At 38.9% G+C, this 14,273-nt stretch overlaps 1 protein-coding gene across 1 annotated transcript in view; it reads right to left on the reverse strand.

The window, feature by feature from the left end:
• Positions 1-12,906, reverse strand: part of LOC135247766 (C1q-related factor) — a 30,255-nt gene extending 17,349 nt beyond the window's left edge. The window contains exon 1 of the mRNA XM_064321572.1: positions 11,856-12,906. Coding sequence (XP_064177642.1) covers positions 11,856-12,455 — 600 coding nt within the window. The 5' untranslated portion in view covers positions 12,456-12,906. The remainder of the gene's footprint in view (positions 1-11,855) is intronic.
• Between the last annotated feature and the right edge of the window lie 1,367 nt (positions 12,907-14,273).

Consider the following 14,273-nt stretch of genomic DNA (forward strand, 5'->3'; position numbering starts at 1 on the left):
TTTTGCAGAGCTGCTCAATGGAGATTCCTGGCAAGCCTTGGAGTGTATATGGAGTGGAAGAGGAAGCTTCTCTTCTGGTGCTCTTGTGTCACCCATCTTTGAAGCATTGTGGAAATCTTGACGACTTAGACACTGTATAGCAAAACCAGTGGCTTTGTTTTTTAGGCCGATCTCATGTCACAGCCGAGCCCCACACTCATTGATCACCGCATCAATGCTGGCTTTTGTGGCAGGCATGCTTACAAATTTATGAAAGGCAGGACAAGTCTGTAAGATGGGTTTCAGGGAGGCAAGAGAAGGTGGTTCCATACAGCGAATAATCACAATGAATTTATACTACATGTAGCATTCTTAACTAGGACACTGGCCCAGAGTTGTTTGCCGTCATTACAAATATACAATTCTGATCACAGTAGTTATAACTTAAAGGATAGTAATGATGTCTTAGCAGCAGAAAATAAATCTCACAGAGTGGCAAAGATTTGATTAATGAGTGCTTGACTGGAGACCAAAGGTGTCCAAATGGAACTGTTTTCAGTTAACTTGAAATTACATTTTAAGGTTAAACCAGTTTGAGTGGCCATTTTCATTCTGCAGGCTTTATTTTATTTTTGTCTGTAGTCATATTTGTTTGTAAATTAAATGTCAAATTTAATGCGCATGTACACTAATACAATCCATTATTGCTGTCAATCTTAAAAGAAATTTCATTTGTAGGGACCTTTAATTTTTAGGTGAATCAATGAGTCAGCCACCTTTCTGCATTTGGACTCTTATGAAGAAAACACTTTGTTCATTTTTCTGTGGATGTGTATAATAACACAAATCCATATGTACATCTAATATCCATATGTACACCTAATAATAATAATCTAATCATCTAGCCTCATTTGTCACGTGAATATTTTACATATATTTTCACTTGGGAGTTTACTGTACGTTCATGCAAATCCATGGACATTAGCTGAATGTTGAACCTGCGTTCACACAGCGAGAAACTTGGTTGATGGGTTTCTCAGGGCAGGAGATTGTATCCTCTTAGCGGTCTCGTGCAACTACATATTATTGAAGAGAAATAACGGTATTGTCCAAGACGTATATTTTCCATAGAGCCACATATAATCTCTTTTTGTTTCTATAGTTATGTCAGGACACTGATAAATATCTGTTATCGCTATCTCGTTAGCCATATATCTCTCTCACTAGTTAGCTGCCTAGCTAGCGATCTCTCTATCTCCCTCACTAGCTAGCTAGCAAGCAAGTTGAAACTGCCATCCAAGCCATTTTCAGACATTTATCCCTGTACTGTTTTTTTTTTTTTTTAAACGTTGTATAACACCGGGTGCAATTGTACCATAATTCTCAATTGTTCGTGCATTTTTCTCACTGAGCAGAACAATAATTTGTGAAATGGAATCATATCGGTTGGAGAAATAGGAACCTCTGATTGGCTGTTGACACGTGATGCCTGCGAAAAGTTAAACTGTGGGCAACTTTTTTTTGGCAACTTTGGTTGCTCAGTTGCCCAGTTGCTTGTGTTTCTGGGCGTCGCTCAGCTACATAGAGAATGAATGGACTTCCAGCAAGTTGGTTGACGAGTTGCTGACTGTGAGAACGCACCGTTAAAGTACAATTGTACATACGGTATATCAAAATGAAGTCAATATCCGTGGTAAGAGGCAAGCAGGAATATAAATATATAGCCCCAATTACCAAACTCATAACTTTAGAGTACTGAGCCTGACCAGTTTGTGAAGCGTTGATGTGTGATTATTCCACCAAACCAAAGAAAATGCTTCTCCAAGCAGTGGTCCAATACTTTTTCTGATGATCACATTTTGTTGACTGCCTATTCATCTATAACAGTGGCTCATCCAATCAGATTGCAGGACACTAATCTTGTAGCCTGCAACTTTCTTTTCCAGATGCACTGCAGAGTGTGTCTCCAGATGAGACAGCTTCAGGTAGAAACAGATATTTTACAAGAGTCACTATAAAACAATTATTGAAGAAGAAGCAGGAAAACCTTTTCTATTATGCAAGACATAATAAGATTTCAATTTTAGTACAGTTTATAATATTGGTCCACAAAATACTTATTAGTGAACTATATTTTTGTCCAAATTCTGTTCAGGTAGAATTATGTGGCAAACTTTGAAGTTCAGCCCTTTAACTATTGTATTCACTCAGATTGCTATTAAATGTTGATCTAAGCCTTTAAATTGTTAGCAATTATTCTAAGCGAAGACCCCTACAGAGAGCAACGCCTTCCTAATTGATATAGCCTTGTTCAACAAAGGGTTGTTAACTTATTAACCAGTTTATACATCAATGCCAGTAGAAAACAGACGTTTAATCACATTTAAACAGTCTGTCTGGTGTGATTGTATGTACCTTCCATTGAAATAATGAACCTTTCCAAGTTCAATGTTGTTTGAGTTTGTTTTTCATAAATGCCATTATTCCATATGGTTCATTCAGGATAATGACCTGATCAAAACACACTACTTAAGAAAGCTAACACGTTATATGCCATCTGTCTCATTAGTGTCAAGACACTGAGAATCAACTGATTACACTGACTATTGTGATTGCATCTAGAGAGTAGTGGGTGCTGATTTCATTTGCCTTAGCTTTAACCTGTGAGCCATTTGTGTAATGAATAATAACAATTCATAGCTTTTGAAGTTTTTGGAGTATTTTCTTTTGTGTGGCAAATAAATGTATTGTTTCACCCAAAATATTCTGTTAAACAATTTCAAAATAATATTATCCTGTTTTGTGATGAGGCATTCTATTTGTTTTTTAATCAGCAAAACTTATATTTCAATGCAGGAATTATACATATGTGTGCAAATGCATATACAAAGAACAATTCTGCATCTTTCTCTCCCATTGTTCTAAGTGAGCTTATTTGCTATTTCTTCAATTTATGTTTATGAAACAAAATATAAATGCCAAAAAATGACAAAATTGACTGAAGTATAGATATTCTGCACCAAACAAGCAGTCCCTATACTGTATAGCTGCTGTTACAAAAAATTACAAAGATTATGAATACTGTGAACAGCAAAATCAACCCTTTAGCGTGGAACACTTTCATTGCCTTTCTTTTAAACCTATCTTTTAAAAATGAGCTGCAATAACTAGGTACTTCTACACATAGTCAAGAGTAAATAAGTTGTCCAACCATAATTGAGTTGTTTAATGCATAATGGATTTAGTTGACTGTAAACTATTTTAATCTGCTTTAATATTTCCTATAGAAGTCAATTTTCTGTAGAAGTCAACCAAATGTCAAGATGTTTATGTAGAAACATTCCCATAGGCTGTATTTACTGTCGTGTGTGGTTTCCTTGTGACGAATAACACTCATGAGTCAACCACGCACGCTTGAGTGAGCCAGCCAGATCTAAAATGCCCCGCTTATTTTCATTTGTGTTCATTGTGCTTATGATCACAAAAACAGTTTGATGATTATTATTATATCAGAACGCCTCAATTAGTCAGGAGTTTTGTTTCCAATACACAGATATGACAAAATAGCAAATAAACTCAATGTGCAAGATGGTAAACAGCTTAGGTCAGTATTGCTGTGACCGATTTTAGAAGATTAGAAGTGTACTTTGTTACATGGATCTAAAGGCTAAAAAGACAATGGAAATGATATGTGACAAAATCCACTTTCATGACCTTTGATAATCAGTGCCACCGCTGGGGTGCATCGCACACTGAAGTACTTTTTAACAGTGGGTGTTTCGGGTTTAATAGCCCCACTATGCCTAATTATTGCTCCTTGTCACATTCCACTCGACAGTATCAAATCCAATGCCCAATTATACACTGGGTAAAGGAGCAGGTCCGGACTCATGCTAGGGAGCCAAGAAATAGAGCAAGTGCCACATATAGCGTGTGCCCTGCCCTGCCAGGCTGTGTTGAAAGTTTTGTCGGGTTTAAGTGAGTTACGGCCTTTGAGGGATTGTCTGTGACAGAGACTTCACCTCCAGCCAGTAATATTCCACACAAAGCCCCTCCGCTCCTGCTATTTACTTCAGATCTCCGTGGATTCTTCTGGGGTCAGGGAATAAGAGTTTATGCAATATCTGGCATTCAAGGCATCCATGGGTATCGATTCACTCTTAATTATTTTCCATGGTCCGGAACTGTCCCGCGCAGGTCACAGCTGGGGAATCTGTCATCTTGTGCTGGGTTTGTACAAAGTAATGGGTGGGTACTCGTGCCCCTTAATGGTGGTGCTAAAATGGAATGGATGACTATCCATGTCCTTAAAAAGCAACTTTTGTTTAAAGCTACTCAGAAAATGAGCAGGAAACTAGAGCAAATAGATGCTATAAAACTTCCTTTTTTTTAAACACCATTTCTGAATTCCTGCTTTTGACCTGCATCAGGTAATGTCAGCAATGCAAACAACAAAAATGAAAGTCATCATATATGAACAGCACAAGAGATGTTGGTTATACCCTCCTTTTTGCTGAGAAGCACTTGGGCGAAGGAGGGCGAGAGACTGAAAGAGAGAGAGCGCGAGTAGGGGAGAGGTAATTGCCATGGAAGAGGCGTGTGTGCCCCACGATTAGGCGGGATGAGCTTATTAAAGACGGAGATAGTGTAATTATTCACCCCAGGTCCTTGGAGACAGTGGTGCCGAAGTCATTGGTTTTAATTACATTTGAAATGGCTTTCGGATTGATAATACTATTTTTAAAAAGGCACAGGAGGAACACAAACAAATATGGAATCCGGTTCGAGGTTTTTAAATAATGCTTAAAGAGACACTCGTTCAATGGGACTTTTTTCTCTCGGGCACGTGGAAACGTTTTGCCTTATTGCACTGCTGTCAGACTCTAAGAGACAAGCAAGCCGCATGTGAGAGGAAGTGTCATCTGAATGTTTAACAATGAAAGGGGAGGGAAATGGATTGCCAAGAAAGACGGGGAAAGAAGGAGATGCCTATTATCAAGGGAAATCCTTGGGAATCCTTTGGAGCTTGAAACATATCAGTATCTGGGAATAGTGCCTGATTTTGTCAGTCTTATTCAGCTTCTTACTAAAAAACCATTTGCTGGTGTGGTGACTTTTGAGAACTTCAGAAGCTCCTAGGTGAAGGTGGGGGGGGTGAAGGCACCCCACTGTGAGACTAGAGACATGGATTGCAGAGGCTGTGAAGATGATGAAACACCACGGTTTCGTGTATCCCGGTCCCCAAATCCCAGCACCATTTCCTATTCTTCACTTACAAGATGAATGCTCTGCCCTGCTTAAAGTGCAATGGCTTTCGTACGCACTTCATCACTGACACCCAGCCAAGTCCCAAACCATTTGTAACTGATGCTTACAATTACATAGAGGAAGCATTGAGACTGCATGAGGATCAGATACAGGCTCACCTGCCTAAGCTCTCGGATTCAAGAATACTCCCTTCAATGTCATTACTTCTTGCCATCTTCCGGTGGCACTGTCTCACGATGTCTGAATGCACGTAATTAAAGAAACAGATTCCACATTATAAACAGTAGCCCTCCCTCCAGAGACAGGCTGTGTCTATCTGGTTTTAGTGTCTCAACATCCTCCTTTGGGAACATAATGAAGCAAGAGCAGAAGGTATTTTATAGTAACATATGTTTGGCTTCATCTATATTAAGTCAACACTTTTATACTTCACATAAATGTTATTATGAAAGGAACTAGTCATATATCTTTTTCTTTATAATCCTTTGTGAAAAACCACCAGCTTGACAGCCAATATAAGACAAAAGAGCAAAAAAAATGTACCAGAAGTTTTCATATAATTAATGTACAAACTTTTTGTTCTCATCTAAGGCCACAGAGACAAATTCTATTATCAATGCACTTAGCAGAAGTCCTTTCTCAGAATTGTTTGTCACGGTTTTTTAAATGCATTGCTCATTATCATCACTTTGTTTTAACTGGGTCAATTCAGATTCCTTGATGAAGGGTAACAGGACAGCATACAGCCACTAATGTGAAACTCAAATCTACAGACTGATCCTTTGACTCTGCTTCCAGCAAAGCTATTGTATTTCATATGCACACATTCTATGCCCTGGTCTGATTATAGCTTACAGTGTATTATGGTCACTGGCTGTAATTACATTAGGCCACTACCTTCACTAAAGGCTCAGAATTAGTTCCTCACTACTTTTCTATATATAGCATTTGTCTCTGGACTATTCAATTTTGAGGTTGCCCCTCTTTGTAGACCAGGATACGGTTATTACTTGTTAAATAATATCAGAAGCATGATATGTGAGTTTTGTTTCTTTTTTCTTTTATTATTATTATTATTTTAGAAACATCACTTTAAGTGTTATCAAACTGACAGTTATGCAAACGGTGATAGAAATATATTAAATGATGTTGTGCCAGCAGAAATGCCAGAGCAATTATATATAGTTAAATGCAAAAGTACAGTGACGATTTTTTAGTTTTTGACTCAGTACTTCGGTATGTTGGACTTCAAATAAAACAAAGAATATGAGGTTAAAGTGCAGTGTCAACTTTCATTTTAAATATCAGGTGATCTGTGTAAGAATTACAGCCCTTTTTATACATGGTCCCCCAATTTTTGGGGAGAAAAACAAATGAACATAATCTGAAATAAAGTCATCATATTTTAGTACTTTGTTGCTAATTCTTTTCCTTCAATGACTGCCTGAAGTCTGTGACGCATAGACATCACCAGATGTTGGGTATCTTCACTTGTAATGCTCTGTCAAGCCTGTCTTGCAGTCATCACCAGTTCCTGTTTGTTTGTGGGGCATTTTACCTTCAGACTTGTTTTCAGCAAGTGAAAAATTGGATTCAGGTTGGATGCTTGACTTGGCCAGTCAAGAAAATTCTACTTTTTAGCCCTGAAAAACTTACTGCTTGCTATACCTGCCGCAAGGTAAAGCACAGTCTAATGAGTTTTGAGGCGTTTGGCTGGATCTGATCAAATAAGTATCTGTACACTTCAGAAACATCCTGCTTGTGCTGGTAGCAATAACATCATCAATGAAGATAAGTGAGCCGGTTCCAGTGGCAGCCGTACATGTCCAAGCCAAAACACTACATCTAAGCTGTTTCACAGATGAGGGAGGTGATTTGAATCTTGAGCAGTCCCTTTCATTTTACACACTTTCCTCTTTCCATCACTCTGGTACTGGTTAATACTCATCTTATCTGTCCATAAGACTTTTGTTCCAATGCACTGCAATTGTTTTAAAAGCAACTTGGCAATTCAGTTCTTTCTGTTCTGTTCTGTGACACATGTATGTCTATATCCTGGAGAGTATTTTTGATCTGTTCAACAGCTGAAAATAGATTTTTCTTCACAATTGTAAATATTCTTGTGCCACCTACTACAGTGGTCTTCCATGATCTACCAGGTCATTTGTTACTGTTGAGCTCACCAGTGCGTTCTTGCTTCCTAACAATTTACCACACAGTCAATTTTGACACATCCAATGTTTTGGCTGTGTCACTGATCAATTTATTCAGGTTTTTCAGCCTCATGATGACCTGCTTTACAGACATTGACATTTATTTGGTTCTCAAGTTGAGAAACGACAGCAACAGACTCCAAATGCAAATCCCCCACCTAGAATCAACTCTAGACCTTTTGCTAGCTTTCTTGTGCATGAACTAATGATGCAACAACACACAGCTGGCCAATAAACAGCTGAATAGACACTTGTCCAATTACTTTTGCTCCCCTAAAATGGGGGAGCTATGTATAAAAGGGGCTGTAATTCCAACACGGATCACCCGATATGGATGGAAATGTCCTCAAGTTAAAACTGATAGTCTACACTTTAACCTAATTCCCATTGTTTAATTCATTGTTTAAATTCAATGTGCTGGAGTACAGAGCCAAAATATTTAAAAAAATGCTTTCACTGTCGCAATACTTTTGCATTTAGCTGGATTTCACAGAGATGCCATCTGCCTCATAGCAGTCCTGTTTCTCAGGCAACAACACTGTCCCTGTACAAAATGCATTTGACTGACAGGCAATAGTTAGCCTAGCCACAGAGAAAATAAATTCTTCTGAATACATTTTTCAGTTAAAAGTATCTGATGTCCTATGTAGTGACTCACCATTGCTGTGTATGTCTGCACAAAATGAATTTTTCCACATTAATAGTCTGTTTGTGGACAGATAAAAAAGGGAAAATAAATCTGGTAGCATGTTATATTTATACCAGGATATAAGAAAAATTCTAAAATCAACATTTTCAATAACATTTTAGATATGGACAAACAGTTTGATACCTAGTGCTGCTTTATTACATTGGAAATGAATACATATTATAGTTTTCAACCTTGACAGATTTCAACTTGCACATTTTGCCTGTAATGTATAGTCATACAGTTGAAACCACAAAGATGCCTATATGATCTTATAAATGGTACTTATAACAATGATCATGATCACCTCCGTTATCATTCGTATCATCATCATCATCATCATCATCATCACAGTGGTGCTGGAAAATCAAATATAATTGCTGTAGTTGGGGTCTGTCTCAGTGCAAAAATAATTTAATTATTTAAAATCACAGTAACAGCAAGGACATGAGTTATAACAACAGCCTGCAGGCCATTTTAAGTTTCTCATAATCACGGATCATAACCACAGACAGACTACATGAGCAAGCATACTGTGAAGAAGAACAGGGGAAATCTCCTTCCTAAACAGCGTGCACCCCTTGAGTGCCTATTTATAGTTCAGCATGGTTGTTCATGGACTATTTAGTGAAACTGGAATGTTACCTGCAGGCTGCAGGGCAGGTGTGAGATTTCATATCTTCACACAAAGATCAGCTTTACAGTTCTCTACATACTTTATTTTTGTGATGAATTATTGATTGTGTGTGGATAAACACATCACACTGAATATACTTTTAAATAAATATTTTAGAGTACATGTTGCAATTAAGTGTGTTTACAGTTGAAAAGAGGTTTTTGTAAAAGTTTTGTTGTTGTACTGTATCAAATTAAATGGTTATAGAAAGCAATGTATTACTCTGGGTGAAATAAAAACACAGTGTGCATTTATTGATACAACAACCTCATACATCATTACATGAATTTGAAAATATGTTAAAAGGAAAGCAGAATAAAATTAAATGATGATGAAAGTATTTCACGTATTAAAAACATTTAATTCACATAAATCCTTGAATGTCATCCTTTTTCACCCCCCCCCCCCAGTTGTACGCACATATTATTATTATTATTATTATTATTATTATATCTAGGCAACTGTAATATTTCATAATAATGATTCAACTCAGTGCTAAGTGTACAAATTGCTTCTTCAAAAGTCATCAGTATTTGCAGCCATGACACTTACAACTTCGATTCACAAGGAACGCATGCGAGTGTCAGTGTTGCGCAGCCTTTATATCTTTGGTCACAAACTTGGGTCATTTAGTAACAGTGTAGCGTCACGTATTTTATGCCGGCTTTTCTGCTGTTTAATTGCACATCGGCAGTAGGGAAACGGTTACTACAATAATGTAATAAGCCTAATATAATGCATTTTACATTTATACACATGAAGAATGCTTTTCGTGAATCGCTTTATGCATAAGCAGCCATGGCGTGAGCGCATGTTGTCTATGATTAAGATACGTTTTCAAAATAAAAACATAATAGTAACTCAAAGGTGGTAGAATCATTTTTTTTTTTTTTTTAAATAATTGATGCCATTGATGGCTGAGTATTGTACCTGTAGCCTAATATGTAATTCAATGCATTGATAGGCCAATGTACTTTTAAATTGTGCGCTTCTTGGAAATACTTGTTTGTAAGCAAACCCTGGAATATTGTGTGTGGATTTAGATAACCTTCGATATTTCTAAGAACAACCAGGAATGCCCGTTCTGGCATATAATAACTTTTGATCCCTCCTTTATACTAAAATAATCTAAATCGGGAATGCGCGCGATTTCTATCACGCCTGTTATGCCGCTATGTTACTTGTTTTGGATCCTTCATTCAACAATTCATTACGCGTTGTTATCCCAGTATCAATAAATTCCTTTTTTTCCACTGAAGATTTTATCCGCCAATTATTTAAGGGACGCTTTATGTGCGCGCCGCGAAATCTACAGTTACAGATCATTCACTGTTCCGTGTTCCTCAATAGAGTAATTTGATCATATTCGTCTCATTTTCCTGGTGACGTTTCAAAAAACTTAGCTACAAAACTGGAAAAATCTTCTTTTTTTTTCTTTCTTTCTATTATAGCCTACAGTGCCTTGAATTTGGTACTGTTCTCTTCTGGCGTGGTTCCTTTCGGTACTGGTCTTGCTGTCCCGTTACAAGCCGCTGCCAATGGCAAAATATTTCGGTTCTGAAAACGCTTATCTCTACAGTCTTCGGCTAGTTCGGTTGATGTTAAGTAAACTGTTGCTTTATATTACCTTGTGAGGTAGATACGAACTATTTTAACTTTTTTTTTAACCCAGCAAATCAACAACAGCAACAATCATGTTTACATTATTTCAAACGAGTTTGCTTCAACCAAGCGTATAGACCACATGGATATGAATTTATTAATGAACTTAACTGACATAATATGTCCCCTCTTTGCCCTCCAGTGGAGTTTTTCAACACAAATCGACTTCACTTTTTATTTCTGTCAGTTGTGTGGAGCTATTGATAAATTGTTTTTTCCTTAGGTGGACCTGTTAACTGCGGTTGCTCTCACCAAGTGCGTACCTTAATATTTCTCCCGCCCTAAATGATGGTTTAGTAATGAAACACGGTGGAAGAAAAGATTTGATAGATCCTTTAGAAGGTCACTGGCAATGTCCAACCGGCTGCTTTTGAATATAATGGTTCCTTTGGTGACTGGAGAAGATTAACAATTTGCGTTCCCCTTGCAATCACCGCGGTTAGCTAATTGAAGCGCCAGTGTTGGAACTTATGCGGTCTGCTGATGAAGTAGCCTAATAAATTACTCATCAGCAAGAATATTTGAAAAGTTAGCCACTACGAGTGGAAACGGCTTTATCTGTAGCCTATCACTGGAAAAGAGTTTTGTGTCATGAGGAATGAAGACACTTTTTGTAGGATTCACGTATTCCAGTAGGGAGTAATATTTGAACCTATTACTACAACTTCAATTTTCGAGCCAAGACAGCAACAAGTTTAGAAACCGAGATAGGACTGAACAGTTGTTTATTGCGAAGTTCTATTTCTTCAGTTTATCCTGTGTACTTTACTGGGCACACAACCCCTTGGCAGTGAAAGCTACTTCTAACCGTTGCAATAAACACACTTTATGTTTTTGAACATGCATATACATTACACTGATTTTGTTAACCAAGTTACAGACTCAATATAATGTTCTACCACATACGTGGATTAACACAAATTCAGAAGTCTGAAAGGCTGCATCAAAATAATTCCAAACTGTTTTACTGGTCTCCATGGAGACAAACTATAAGGGATACAACTTAATAAAATGCAAACCTATAGATATGTAAACAACCCTTGCTCATGTTAGTATGCATTTTCTATGGACATGTGCAATGCCACTGCACATTAATGGCTGGGGATCCACTGAGCACGTTACATTACATACTTTCAGGGCATATTTGTTAGTGCAGCTATGTAAAGTTCAGCTGTCAGCGATGGGATTTTTCAAGTGCACTGCGGACATTCTAGTGTCCTCTTATTCAGAGGAAAAGCTGTGATGTTGTATAGCAGTTACGCAATTTAATGATTCAGCCCTATTTAATGTCCACCAACAGTCCAAATAAAATAACTGGTAATTAACAGGTAAAGGCATGCAGATAGAAAAGGAAGCAAGTGGTACCCACCTGGCCATTCTTACAGAGGTCTGCCCACATGCTGGTGCCATCACCACCCCTCATCAGCACATGGTAAATGAAGAAGTATGTACCCGGAACATTACAGATGAACTTGCCAGAGGAGCCATCGTAGTTGTTGCCCAGGTTGGTGACCACATCGTCGAACTTGAGAATCTCGTAACCCTCATGAGGGTTCTTAAGCCCGGCATAAAAAGCGACCCGGGGGATGGTGGTGTAGGTGGCCGTGCTGATAGCTCCATCACCCCCCAGGCCTAGTATCCCAGTCCTTCCAGTGTCCCCCTTTTCTCCAGGAGGGCCCACGGGCCCTGGAGGCCCAGGCTCCCCAGGAGGCCCCGGGGGTCCGGGTTTTCCCGGCCGTCCCGGCTTCCCTTGGGGTCCCTGCAGCAGGGTGGACGGCGGGGGCACGATGCTGTGGTCGCTCAAGGCCTCGGCCTCTGCCCGGATGCTGTTGGCGCTGGTGGTGGTGCCCTTGTTCAGGTAGGGGTCACACACCATGCGGCAGGTACCCAGCATCTCATAGTGGCTGGCATCGGTACCCACTGAACTCACCAGCACGGGGATGAGGACGACCAGCACCAGGACGAGCATGACCCCAACGGCGGCCGCCACCAGGGTCTTCCTCCCGATGCTGAGTCGGGGAAGTGGCTGCGCTGCCAGCGTGGGTCTCCCGGGGGCGGAAATGGTGACTGCTGTGTGGGGGGAGCCTGCTGCCGGTGAAGGGGACGCGAGGATCCCAGGAGAGACGCCGAGTGTGTGAGGGAGGGAGAGAGACCCACATACACACACTCGCTGCTCACACACGCGCGCACGCGCTCAGAATGGGAGACAGGGAGTGGGAGGAGGAAGCCAGCAGAAGGAAAGAGAGTTGATGGGTAAAGAGAAAGAGAGAGAGAGGGTATGTGAGAGGAAGAGAGAGAGAGAGAGAAAGAACCCTAGGAATCACTGAGCCAGTTTTGTGTTGATTGATTCGCGAGCTGCCTTTTTATACGGCAGCTGTGGAGCCCTCCCTCTAGCGCAGCTCTGGCATGGAAATGCATGGAGATGAAGATGCTCGTGCCTCCCTATCTGACAAGGGGAGGACTGAGAGGGAGGTTTGTAATCACATCACATTACTTTAAACCACAGTGCACATCTTCTTTTTCTTTCTCCATAGCCCTTATTTAAGTCCACCATGCATTTTCATTTTTATTTGGGTTTTGTTTCGTTTTTCTTAAAAAGAACAGTTGTTGCAAAAGAAAATTTTCTTAGATTTCAGGCATCAAGACATAATTCTCAAACATGCACATAAACACTGAGGCATGACCGCATAAAACTGAGTATGACAAGCAATTTCATTTTTAATGAAGAACAAACTAGAATGTATTGTATTCTACAGAACATTCCATTGTATCAACATGCCCTATGTTTATCTTCTAAGCTTAATGTAGGCTCATCAAAGTACCCTTATATACATTTTTTTGAAATTTTGTCATAGAAATAGGAAAGGTTTTTATATAGCATTCACAATTTTTTACTTGTTCTCAGTTAGATTGCAGTTACCAAATGTATCCTTAGATAGACTAAATAGTGATTGTTGTAGAATTATGTTTGGAAATCCATTTGGATGGTTTCACTGTATTGCAATTTTAATGTACTTTGTGGTATATAAAAGATGAGCTGTAACTACCAGTGAGTAATTTTGAAGCCCTTGCTAAACTAAAGTCATTAATTGTAAAGGAAGGAGAAAAAAGGTAAAATGGAACATGTGTCCAGCTTAGACACATTAGAATACATAATATATGACAAATATTGGGAACAAACTCTGAGCATTACATACATTGCATAAAATAATTATTTGTGTAAAAATGCATGAATACAGCTTAGGGTTTCATTTGGCACATTTGCCCCTAAGGCAGAGGTTCTGCCAGCCAGAGGGAAATACTTTCAGGGTTTTGACAGTAAGGGGCAGTAGAGTGTAATTTTCCTCATAAGGACCACTTCCATTGAGAAACTGTAGTTGACATTACGCCGTGTTGCATTTCGGGGTGATTTGCCATCTTTCAAGGAACGCTTAGGTCTGTGAATTTGGAAATATTAGTATTTGGAACAAATAAAGCCCCAGCTAATATTGGACTGGTATCGCCTGAAATACTTTAGGATAGAGGTCAGCGTAGCTGCCATTCAAATATGTTCATGGTAAGTCTCTTGTCATATTATAACAGGCTACAATATAAAACTTGTGTAAGACCCTAATATAGAGGTCAAAGAAATTAAAATAGCTTATTTGCAAAACAATTTTTAGTTAGGATCATTTCACTTGTATTCTTGCAAATTTTGGAGAAAAAATTCTCATAGAAACATAGAAACTATGGGTTTCTATGGGTTTTTACATGAATGCTTAACAGTAGAAAGGCCGTGTTTTTATTG

The sequence above is a fragment of the Anguilla rostrata genome, chromosome 2 (assembly GCF_018555375.3).
Source record: "Anguilla rostrata isolate EN2019 chromosome 2, ASM1855537v3, whole genome shotgun sequence".
Taxonomy (NCBI): domain Eukaryota; kingdom Metazoa; phylum Chordata; class Actinopteri; order Anguilliformes; family Anguillidae; genus Anguilla; species Anguilla rostrata.